The sequence below is a fragment of the Strigops habroptila genome, chromosome 3 (genome assembly GCF_004027225.2).
Source record: "Strigops habroptila isolate Jane chromosome 3, bStrHab1.2.pri, whole genome shotgun sequence".
Taxonomy (NCBI): Eukaryota; Metazoa; Chordata; class Aves; order Psittaciformes; family Psittacidae; genus Strigops; species Strigops habroptila.
In genome coordinates this window covers 43,631,570-43,644,727 of record NC_044279.2, presented here as the reverse complement: position 1 = coordinate 43,644,727, position 13,158 = coordinate 43,631,570, and the positions used below count along the sequence as shown (strand labels likewise).

Genomic DNA, 13,158 nt, shown 5'->3' with positions numbered 1-13,158 from the left:
ACACAGAACAGGATCTCACAAAGAAAGGTTTTGGGATAAGATGCCAGAGGACATGTTTAGACTCTATTTCCATGCGAAAAGAGTGACACAGATCAGATTAGTTTTTGCACACTCCGCATCATCATTTGCCATTTCATCAAAGCTTACTTCGGCAAGGAATGAGCATATCTGAAGGTGAGGCATTACCTTTTCTTAAAAATAAGGCATGAAAGACGAATTTGGAAGTCAGCGACCCAAAACCTCTATAGTGCTCTGCTCATACCCATCAACACTTTTCAGCCGTAGCGCAGATCTATCAGTGCATAAGAGCTGAATGCAACAGAACCAGGAAGGTATAAGAAAACTAGCATTAGACCCACTGAGGTAAGAAGGCTCTGTCCATAGAAGATTAAGAGAAAAGCAAAAGGTCAAAGAACCATGTCACTTCAAATCACCTCATGCACAGGAAGGCAGCAGATCTGAAAATGACCAAGTAACATTGCAGCATGAGAGAAAGGTGACCTCAGACACTAAAAAATCCATGTATGTAAGAGAAGTCTTCTTTCCAGCTTTTGTAGCCAATTATACATTTTAGAAGCATTTTTACTGATGTCATGTTTGTATGTCAATTCAAAACTAATTTATAAATATATCTTATTCATCAGCTTTCATTCCCATAGAGTTTAGAAACAATAATCAACTATAATAGTTACCATACCCCTTTGGCTAGATGTAGTAAGTAGAAATATAAAAAAAAGCTCCCAGAGAACCTTTCTGAAAATATCAGCTGAAGTATAATTGCAACAGAGTATAGAAGAAAGCCAGCTGTGATAGGTTGTGCTCTACTTATGCTGTATAGTTCTCGCGTATGTAAACCAGTCAATATAACTCATTGAATTAGAACAATTTAAAAACAAAACCAAGTGTTGTTACAGTAACACATAAAGGAATGCACAGTGTATTAGTTATCAATGCTTTATTATTGAAAACAAAATTGAAATTCTCTTATCTAGCACATAAACAATTATTTCTACAAAAAGGAACGCCTACAAAACTGATAATTTATACAAATAACAGTTTCTCAAAAAATAAAATTTTAATTTAGTAAACTTGTCTTGTGCTCTTTTTTTTTTTTTTTAGCACTGTCTGCAATAATCCATCATAAATCCCTGAGCAGAGAGACATATTTTAAACATGTTTTAAATTTATCCCAAAATAAGAAAGTTATCAAGCCCAGACCTATATTAAAAAAATGTATTCAGGGACATTATTGTTAAATTTACGCTAGTCCTTTTCTCTTTCATTTCTTTTCTTTTTTTTTTTTTTTAAGAATTGAACAAAACCAGTTTATCAATGTAAGCATGACACTGTATCACAGGAGTGCTCCCCTTTTCCCCCTTCTGTGCAATGAATGAGTTACTAAACAAGAATGAGTACAAGCTGAAGGAGACAAACAACATAGTGAATGGTTAAGACCAAGAAGCCATCGAAGTTCAATGGCTGTTGAGCAAATGAAGCTGCAGGATACCACAGTTTTATATTGAGTTCAGTTATAGCAACTATCTAATTTATTTCTATACTTTGTCCAGAAAGTGAGTAAAGCAGGAGAATAAGTTCAAGCTACCACTGTATTCTAACACTGGTTTCAATGATAAAGTAGAAATTCAACTTTTGACCCTTCAATTTTGCTTTTCCAGCCATAACAGTATTTGAGAAAAATTTGACACACTCTACAAAACCAAGCAATCTTGCCCCTCTGGCCCTTTTGGTAGGCCAGGTGTAAACTTAGCGGTAAGGTATTTCAGTGAGCAAGAGAAAATAAAAGGAAACACACGCTACTACAATTTTTTACTCTGCTGACTTTGAAACAGCTACTCCCCAATCTATTTCAATACAGATTTAAAATCCAAGTGTAAGGGGCAAATGACTAAGAAGGTAGAGTGTAACTCAAGTGTCCCCTTTCCTGTTATGTACACACACTAACCACAAAAGTTGCAAGGAAAACCAAATAAAAGAAATAGCAACACTTACAGACTGTTGTGTTAATGGCAGGTAACGTTGCTCCAGTCAAGTAATAAATAAATAAATACAGCAAAGTATCCTTCTTTACAGTTTTGTTGGAATGGTGCTCAATAGTTAAAAAGCAAAACAAAAAATACCCAAACCATTTCTCGGTAATAAAGAGATTTTAACAGAAGATCCTGAAGAAGCTTCTGTTAAAGGTGCTCTACCACTTTAACATTATCTCTACCATTATGAAAAGAACACTGAAGCAGATACCAACAGGTCATTAAACGAAATAGTAAATTTTCTTACAAGCAATAATACTTATTCCAAAGAAAGGAAGCAGTTAACAAATGGCCTGGAAAAAAAAAACCAAAAACTAAAGCTTCAATACACTGCAATTTAAAATAAATTCTTTTAACATTTAAAAACTGAAGACTAAACCAGTAACTAGGCCAAAAAATACTGAAACAGAACTAAACTGAACCTCACCAAAAGCATATTTAGATATTTGACAGCTCTGGTGCTAGCACACATGTCATAATATAAACAGAATGCTAATACTGGTTAGAATCTGAATAGGTAATATTTTTTAAAACACCACCACTGTGAAAAATAACTGGCAACCACCTTTACAGTTTTCTCTTGAGCTACACTGTTTTAAGCATGATCTAATCCAGTCCTTTCACTTATTTGCTAGCCTCACTAATTTATAACATTCCCTTTTCTCAGAATTGCTCATGGAGTCTCAATTGTAGCATATCCAAGCACTAATATTTTCAAATCTCACTTGGCTGAGTTACTGCAAAAATATTGTATGCAGAGTCCAGTTTAAAGTTGGTCTTAACAGCAACGTCAAGAGAGTCAAACACATTGTTCTATAAAACCTTTTTTTTTTCTTAAGATGATTACACTCATTTGATATCACAGTAAACATCAGTATTGCTTGTACTGGTAAACCACACTTCTGGACTTTTGTGTTGGATTTTTTTTAACCACTCTACATACACAGCTAATGTAGAATTTGAGCGGTTCCTTGCTCATTCTGTCTAGCACACAGCCATTTGACTGTGTATCTCAAGAAAACTGCATCAAAACTTAACGAGTTGAAATAATATGCATATTCTTCAGCAAATGATTTTGAATGCTGTCACCTAATCACAAGTGACAGGTTTGAAAAAAAATGACCATAAGAGCTGTGAAATTGGTAAGCAAGTGGTTCTAAAGTGAGATACAGCAGCATTAAGACAACTGCAAACACACTGGATTTAGTATACATTTTAATGAGTTACAGTATCAGCAAAACACTTTAACCTACCACTTTTACTCCCATGTGGCTTCGTGTATACTGTACAGTCTTCCCTTAATACTCCTATGACAGTATACATTTCAAGTACCCACCCAAAAGTGAGCAATATGGGATTTGCGATGATTTATCAAATATGCCAAAACACCTTCTGTCAAGTGTTATGGTTCTAAACATTTTTGTGAGGTAACAAGTCCTTCATGAATATCTCAAAGTCTCCCTTTTTCTATTTATCTAGCAAAAAAAAACTTATGCCAAAAAGCAGAATAGTTTCTCCTAGCAGCAATTAAGACCTCTGATCCTTGCAGTCAAGTCCAATGAGTTCTCTGATCTGACAACTGCGTGGAAGTTCTAGTTCGTGGTTTTAATCAGTTTAAGATAAAAAAAGTTCAGAGTTTTCATCATCATGTTTTGGATGTCTTCAAACCTTGTTTCTCCATGATATTCCACAATTTGCGAAGATTGGACTGAGTAATGACATCATCAGGTTTAAGTTGAAGAGCACGGAGGTAGTTTTCTTCAGCCTCTTTCAGTTTACCATTCAGATGGAGAATGGCTCCAAGATTCATCAGGGCAGCTGGATACTGGTGTACAAAAAAATGGAAGGAGAAATATTAGGAATATTTTCAATTTTTCTTCTCAGACAATCTTCTTCCACTTAAACAAATTACTCTCTTATGTTTGAAGATTTTTCATGGAAGCAATTTAGCAATTTAAGCAAATAGAGATAACAAGAAAAAGTTTCTGAACAGCTGCTGTATACTTTGTGCTTTAAACAGGTCAAGCTCTGGTGTCTACAGGCATAGACTTCTCCCTTTAATGAGGAAACACAGAACTCATAAAGCTTTACATGTGGTAATGTCGGCATAGCACAGTTTCCAAGAGAAAATTAAAGTAATCCAAGAGTGGATTAAAGACAGGAATTTAATTTTAATTCAACCCATTGCCAATAAAGAGTTTATAATCATTGGGAATAGTTAACATATGGGAACTCATCCCTTTTCTCTCTTTGTCTTAATTACAACTAGTAGAAAATACAATCTGTCCCCAGATTGTAAGGATGTTCAGGGGTTCTAGGATATCCATTTAGATTCAGGCTGTGGCAATTATTTCTTAATGAATGATTGAATAAAATGAACAGTGGTGGAAACACATGCTATTTTAATAAAAAAGAAGTGAAAATTTCATAACAAATCAATTAAAAAGCTTCTTATGTTACTAACAATTTTTCCATCTTTAGCTAAGACAAAATGTTTCTTGTTTTTATATTTTCATCTTTAGCTTATTCTATTACGAAATAATAGGATGTTCATGATAATTAAGCATGCCTGGTTACTGGAGTTAACAATTATTACAAGGGCAGAAAAGCAGATATATGAAGCTGAAGAAAACAGTCTAACCCACCTTTTCTCAACTACCTAAGGTATTCACATGCTAGTGAGAGCACAGGAAAGGCATTTGGAAAACCAGTACCTTTCATTTCAAAGAAAAAGCGGAAAACATACTACACAAAGTTCACTGCGGTTTTCCCTCTCAGGTCACTATCATTTCCAATGAGCTTCAGGAACACTCACTTTTGAAGTCACATACTTCTGCCTGAGAGGATAAATGTTTCAAGACACCACTCACCAGTGATCAAAATACAATACTCAAACGTGAACCCACATGGAAACTCAGCTTCTGACTACTGTGTGGGGGTGTCGCTATGCTTTAGAGGCCCTTCAGTGACAATAACGTCAGGAAAATATGCTACGTAGAAGGCCAATAAAAAATGCACTAGAGTTGGTCTCCCAGACTGATGAGGTAATAGGAAGTCATTAGGATAAGTAAGACTTGTTCCAATCTCTTCACTAGCAAGTTAAACTCATTACTCTTATCCTTCTGGAAAAAAAAAAAAAAAAGAGAAAAAGCCCATAATTCTTGAATTCTTGTGTCCAAAACCTAGATTTTGTGGTGGAAATCTTGTTCAGAAAAATCTCTAGTTTTGTAAGTTTTATTTCCTACAAATATTTCTCTTTTTTTCAGCTTTCTTCCTGCTTCTTTTCACCTATTAACACGTCTCACAAAAACTCATAAAGAACTGCAACACACCATATTTTCAAAACAACTGGCTTCCAGAGTTTCAAAATTAAGCAAAAAAAAAAGAGTTCAGACCTCCCTATTGTAAACATCATAATGCTTATGCAGTGGAATGTGAAGTTGTTACTTTTAGATTTAACTTCTCTTGCTTTGCCCTGACAGATTATTTCCACCACCCCTAAGTCAGCTACTTTGTTCTACTAAAAATAAAATGAAACAAAAAAACCTGCTGGATTTTATACAGTTTTCCCAATCAAATACTCTCCAAGATTTCCTCTTCACTCATATTCTGTACACAGAAGTAAAAGTAAGCCCATGGGATGTAATCTTTGCTATGGACTGCATATTGTCTCCACCTTTGCAATACCAGTCTCACTATTTTATAAATAGAATAATACACTCCTTAATTACAGATGTTCTGGGTGCTAACTGATGTAATTGAAGAATGACTGGAAAACAGCTCCAGTGTATATGGATGATTATATAACCACACATTTTATTCATTAATTTATTTGTAAACTTCAGATTATTTAAGAGAATTTTCTCAAATCATGAGTAGGATGGTCCATTCCCACTAATTGTGCTCCTTATTTATCTCATTAGAGTTTATGAATCATACAGCTTTTTTCAAGAGCACAATTATTTGTCTTCCCACTTGTTATATAACTGTGCATATGTCTGCATCTAGACAAAGCTTACAATGAACAAGGATTAAAAAACCCTTAAACCTGGAAAAACTCACATTAAATAAGACAGAAGTTAAAATCTGCTCAGGGCCAATTCTACAACATCCACAAACTTATTGTGTAGTAAGTAACACAGTTGTCTCATGTGGCTTCCAGAATTCCTCTCCATTTCCTCCACAACCCCCTGAAAATATGTTATGTGTATGGTACTAATCAAGTACTCTAAAGAGCATCATATACATAAGACTATATGCCTAGCTAAGAAAACTCTTCTGCCATCATGTCTTTTAATTCCATATATCATTTCACTAGCTCATGCAACAAAAACATCTAGAAAAAAAACCAACTCCATGCCTTTTGAGCGAACTTGAAATTTTCCAATTTCTACATGTTATTCCCAATTTCCCGGAGACACAACAAATTTTAGGCTGCTAATACTCTAAACAAATGTATCCATGGACAAAGTGAACTGATAACTCATTTCAGGTACTGCTGAAAGTTTATTCTAACTCCTGCATGTTTCAAACGAGGAAATGCACAGGATTTCAGAAATACTGCTCCCTAACTTCCTAGGCTATCAGCCACCTCAGTATCTATGGTTTATTGTAAAAGTCACAAGAATTTTGGGTGGCTGCTAGATTACACATCATTGCCATTGCTCACTGACAGCTATAAATGATAGTCTGAGGACAAGAGAGCAAGAGACATTTGCTATAGTTTTTCTTTACATATATTGTCTTTTATTAAAGACAGATGATAAAACTTTTCAGTATGTTAACAAAGGCAGTCGGCAGCTACCAGTGCAATAACATGGGACTTATAGCACTGTATAACAAATGACACCACCTACTATTTCAGAGACTTGAAAGGAGAAACAGGCCTGCCTTCATTTCCTTTTGGAGACAGATGCTTTATATCAAAAAAAGCTGACTGGCATTTCTATTAGGATTATAAATGCTGTCTTTTATGGTCTATTGGGAATTATTCCCTTTATTAGCATTTTTACCATCGTGAGCATGTTTTCTTAGTGTTTTTTGGGCGAACTTAGGGGAGGTACTCATGGAGAGGAGGGGAGAGGAATAACAGAATAGTTAATGAATAACAAAATACCTAAAGGCATGCATTTAGCTGTCTGAGGTGTTTTTGGTTTACATCGATGCCAATTCTTTCAAACCTTCTTAATACTACCAAAAATAAAGGAGAGCCTTTGGCATGCAAAAATTTTAATGTAAATTAAAGTCCTCTCTAAAATTAGAGAACTATGGAATGTCCAAATAACTCAAAATAATTCTGAGTAGTATTTCCAGATTACACTGATGTAAATAAGTACAGTACTGAATCCACAAACAGAATGAATCTTAGTGATACAGAAGATAAATTACTGGCTCCCCATATAGCAAATGTCATAGAATCATAGAATCATAGAATCGTAAGGGTTGGAAAGGACCTTAAGATCATCTAGTTCCAACCCCCCTGCCATGGGCAGGGACACCTTGCCCTAAACCACGTGGTCCAAGGCTCTGTCCAACCTGGCCTTGAACACCGCCAGGGATGGAGCATCCACAACCTCCCTGGGCAACCCATTCCAGTGCTTCACCACCCTCACTGTAAAGAACTTCTTCCTTATATCTAGTCTAAACTTCCACTGTTTAAGTTTGAACCCATTACCCCTTGTCCTACCACTACAGTCCCTAAGGAAGAGTCCCTCCCCAGCATCCTTGTAGACCCCCTTCAGATACTGGAAGGCTGCTATGAGGTCACCACGCAGCCTTCTCTTCTCCAGGCTGAACAGCCCCAACTCTCTCAGCCTGTCTTCATATGGGAGGTGCTCCAGCCCTCTTATCATCCTCGTGGCCCTCCTCTGGACTCGCTCCAACAGCTCCATGTCCTTTTTATGTTGACGACACCAGAACTGTACACAGTACTCCAAGTGGGGTCTCACAAGAGCAGAGTAGAGGGGCAGGATCACCCCCTTCGACCTGCTGGTCACGCTTCTTTTGATGCAGCCCAGGATGCGGTTGGCTTTCTGGGCTGCAAGCGCACACTGCCGGCTCATGTTAAGCTTCTCGTCAACCAACACCCCCAAGTCCTTCTCTGCAGGGCTGCTCTGAATCTCTTCTCTGCCCAGCCTGTAGCAGTGCCTGGGGTTGCCCCGACCCAGGTGTGCACTTGGCTTGGTTAAACTTCATAAGGTTGCCATCGGCCCACCTCACAAGCATGTCAAGGTCCCTCTGGATGGCACCCCTTCCCTCCAGCGTATCAACCGAACCACACAGCTTGGTGTCATCGGCAAACTTGCTGAGGGCGCACTCAATCCCACTGTCCATGTCACCGACAAAGATGTTGAACAGGACCGGTCCCAACACCGATCCCTGAGGGACACCGCTCGTTACAGGTTTCCAACTGGACATCGAGCCATTTACCACAACTCTTTGCGTGCGGCCAGTTTTTTATCCACCGAGTGGTCCATCTATCAAATTGATGTCTCTCCAATTTAGAGACAAGGATGTCATGTGGGACAGTGTCGAATGCTTTGCACAAGTCCAGGTAGATGACATCAACTGCTCTGCCCCTGTCCATCAGTTCCGTGGCTCCATCATAGAAGGCCACCAAATTGGTCAGGCAGGATTTCCCCTTAGTGAAGCAATGTTGGCTGTCACCAACCACCTCGTTGTTTTTCGTGTGCCTTAGCATGTTTTCCAGGAGAAACTGTTCCAAGATTTTGCCAGGCACAGAGGTGAGACTGACTGGTCTGTAGTTCCCCGGGTCTTCCACCTTCCCCTTCTTGAAAATGGGGGTTATATTACCCTTCTTCCAGTCATCGGGAACTTCACCTGACTGCCAGGATTTTTCAAATATGATGGACAGTGGCTTAGCAACTTCATTTGCCAGCTCCTTCAGGACCTGTGGATGGATTTCATCAGGTCCCATGGACTTGTGCACGTTCAGGTTCTTAAGATGGTCTCGAACCTGATCCTCTCCTACAGTGGGCCTAAGGTCTTCGTTCTCACAGTCCCTGCATTTGCTTTCCAAGACTTGGGTTGTGTGGGCAGAGCATTTGCTGGTGAAGACTGAGGCAAAGAAGTCATTAAGAACCTCAGCCTTCTCCAAATCCATGGTAGCCAGTTCTCCTGATAGCTTCTGGAGAGGGCCTACATTGTCCCTAGTCTGTCTTTTATTTGCTACGTATCTATAGAATCCTTTCCTGTTATCTTTTACATCCCTTGCCAAACTTAATTCTAGCTGGGCCTTAGCTTTCCTAACCTGGTCCCTAGCTTCTCGGGCAATGCTCCTGTATTCTTCCCAGGCCGCCTGTCCTTGCTTCCACCTTCTATAAGCTTCTTTTTTCCCTCTAAGTTTCCTCAGCAGCTCCTTGTCCATCCATGGAGGTCTCCTGGCCCTCCTGCTGCACTTTCTTCTAGTCGGGATGCAACACTCTTGAGCACGTAGCAGGTGATCCTTGAATACCGACCAGCAGTCTTGGGCCCCCCTGCCCTCTAGGACTGTATCCCATGAAACCTTACTAAGGAGGTTCCTGAAGAGGCCAAAGTCTGCTTTCTTGAAGTCCAGGGCATATTAAAAGAACAGTCCTAACCAGAAGACAAGTTTACTCCTACATATGCCTAAGAAGTTATGGAGAAAGAAAAAAATACACAAACACTTAACCTAGCTGAAAACACCTCTTCCATGTTAGGTAAGTATGAATAAAAAACATCTCAAACACAAGCAATGAAGTCTGAAATTGTTTTCCTTAAATCTCTGCTTACAGATGACTTCTCCGCTCAACACCACAGAGGCAGGACAGAAGATTCTGAAATGAAAGTGCATTTTGTTGCTGCTGGGGTGCTTATAAGGAAAAACATGCCAATTTTTACTCCAGTAGAATCACAAGTGCAAGCTAGTTCTCACTTAGCTGTTTTAAAAGGTCATTGAAAAGATCTTGCCAGTATTCATCTTGCTCATAACAAATTACTGTAGTGCATGATTTTGTAGATGTTTGAAAACAACCTCAGGACTGTTTAATGAATACTGTAATAAGTATGGCCAACCCATCAGAAAAACAGAGGTTATGTATTTTATTTTAAAACAGTGCAATTAAGGAAGTTTGTTCTTCTAAGGGTTCCACACTTAAAGATGGACAGAAAATGTATCCACATGTGAATATTTCATCCCAGCATTCTTAGTTAAATATGCATGAAGAATTCAGATATTTCTCTCTGATAACTGAAGATACATTGGAGGTACAGTGACTGAGTAGTGAAGCAGCACAGTATTAGTTGTAGCGTAGTGGGCTGCTTCATCTTATCAGTGACCATGGGATAATGTGCTGTCATGCCTGTTTTATCCTCCTACAGTGATAGCAAGAATTTTCACTTGAACTTTTATTATTTCTGTTATTGCTGTAGCACAGCACAGTATTTTCTGAAGCAATCAAAATGTCAACAGCTCCTTTTTTATCACTGAAGATAACTGTGGACCACACAATCGTTTGAGGGGTGGCACTTGATTTTGAAAGACCTCACATCTGAGTAGAAACATGACCTATGAGTTGCTCCAAGATGTAAGCATACTACTTAAATCATGGGCAGTGGAGGTAGAAGGAGAGGCAGGGGGAGGGACACACAACAAGATGGTTGCTGCCAACTGGATGTTACCCTCCAGTGCAATACATTGTCAACACTGTAAATTCAGTCATGACACACAGACCTTTTTACAGGAGTGACCTAGTGTTGCCAGATGAGCCAAGTACCAGTTATTCCTTCCAGAGACTCATGTTGCTAGTTGGTCCTCTATATTATAAGGCTTCTTAAAAACTTCAGTTTGCATATGCTGTGTTTTGTTCCAAACAGCACATGAGTTACAACTAAGACAATGATCTCTAGGAAGTTGACTAGGATGACAAGAGTAAATTGTCTAGGAATTGATAACTTGATGCAAAAAGCATTCTGGCACAAGATGACAGGATGTATGGCAAAATAGTATGGATCAGGGAGAATAAAAAAGCATAAAATTCAGAGTTGAGAGGGATTTCCTGTTATCAGCTCAGAGAGCAAAGCATTCAGTTCCGCCAGAAAACAAAAAAACCTCATCATCTTTGCAAACTCTTAAAATGGAAGAATGCTCTGCATCTTTTCCTCTATGACAGTTAAGGACATTATTTAAATTGCAAGTCTGCTCATGAACAATTTCAATAAGCATGTTTTTGTGTTGACAGCAGCTTTCAGCTTAAATAGCGAGAAGGGGGAATGGAGAGAAAAACATTCTCCCTGCAAGTACTAATTTGAATAAACATTGTGAAGAGCACAGTTTGCACAGTTGTATTAGTCAGAAATGGACCTAAACGTCTGTTGCAAAGGGAGCCTGCGTCCTGATCTAATTACCTTAAGACTGACTAACATACATAGCTATATAAATCTAACAAGCCTAGGCTTGAGGGGAGAATGGATCCTTGGATTCAGTCATCATCTTTAAGAGTACTACATTGTTAACACTGATAGAGAACAACCTTAGTTATTATTCACTAACATGTCATTAAACAGAAAGAGACTTCATTTAGTACTCTACTCATATTTTGTTCACCAAAGTATTATTAATCTCCAGGGAAGATGAACACCCTCCAGACAAAAAAAATAAAAAAAAAAAAAAAAAAGAAAAGGAAAAAAAAACCCATCAAAAAAGAAAACACATAAAAATAGATTAGAAAAAAAAATAGTTTTTGTTGGATACTGTTTCTCAAGTTAAGTATCAAGTTAAGATAATATACCAAGTAATAAGGCAGAACAGCAAAAGTTACTATGTGGCCACCTTAACAACTGATGATCCTACAGAAATGTTAGGTCACATACATTTTTTGATTTTTTTAAAATTATTATTTTACATTTGGACACTCTCATCTGGACATTCAAAGCAGATGACACTTTAACCTGCCTGGTGGAAGGATAATAGACTTAGAAAGTGTTTGTATGGATCTAACCTTGCGTGCTTTCGGACAATGGAGACTATGCTGCCTAAAATTGCAAACTACAGGAGACGTACATTTAAAACCAGAAATTTAAGAGTGAAGGAAGGGTTTTTATAATTTTATTTATGGCTGGCAGATGTGGGAGTTTTCATCCACAAGCATACCATGAAGTTATTCAGTTTGCTTGTAGATTTAGACATTGGCATCATTAAGGAAACCCTCAGCTGTGAATCAGGGAAGAGTTCTATACTTGGCATAGGAAGGAAACTTCAAGAGTCTACTTTGTTTCTCAAATTATCACATCAATAGGGGACATTTTTGCATCAATGTTCTCCAGCCAGTGGAGATTTTTTCCCTCAACATCTTTTTCATCTCAATCTTAAGACACTGCTCAGAGTTTGAAAAACATAGTTACCCATAACAAAACAGGCATATATAGATACATGTTACATCTTGCTGCTGAAAACCTGCCACTGGCCTTTATATAAATTCAGAGTATACTGTTTTATATATCAGCAACAAAAGCATGCGTTACAAATAGCGAAGGCTGCAGATGATAGTATCAGATTAAAAAGTCCCACAAAAATGTACATACGTTATTTCTGTGTTCCTAGAGTTTTTCCCCAATTGCCATGCATCAATTTCTTTGATTTATGCTTAAAAATCCTCCTAGTAATCACTCTCAGTTTATATAGAAACTGTGACAGACATTTTTAGATAACATACTTGTATTACCATAATAAAAGCCAAACAGGAACATATGTTATGAGTATTTAATATTATGGTTATATTAAAAAAAAATAAACATTTTCCAGGAGTCAGTGTTTCTAATTAAGCTTCTTGGGTTTCCAGCTCAAATGTTGTCATCAGTATACGATAGGATAATCTTATCCAATTTTCCTACCACTTTAGGATTTTATTAAAAAGATCTTCAAATGACTTAATTTTTTTTATAGAAATTCAACTGTGCTCTGATGTCTGCAATTTGATAATTTTACTATATAGCTATGATTATGGTATAAAACATTTAACAACTTCTTTACCTTATCTAATACTAGCATGCTAAGTAGGAAGTGTACTCTCAGCAAGAAACTTGCTGAATAGATGTCATCTGTATTACCATACGGACAAACAGAAATTGC

The 13,158-nt window shown here is 37.7% G+C and overlaps 1 protein-coding gene across 1 annotated transcript in view; it reads right to left on the bottom strand.

Moving 5' to 3' along the window:
* Nucleotides 1-1,255: 1,255 nt before the first annotated feature.
* TMTC2 (transmembrane O-mannosyltransferase targeting cadherins 2) overlaps nt 1,256-13,158 on the bottom strand; it is a 279,242-nt gene continuing 267,339 nt past the window's right edge. The window contains exon 12 of the mRNA XM_030479700.1: nt 1,256-3,873. Within this exon, the coding sequence (XP_030335560.1) occupies nt 3,694-3,873 (180 nt within the window). The 3' untranslated portion in view covers nt 1,256-3,693. The remainder of the gene's footprint in view (nt 3,874-13,158) is intronic.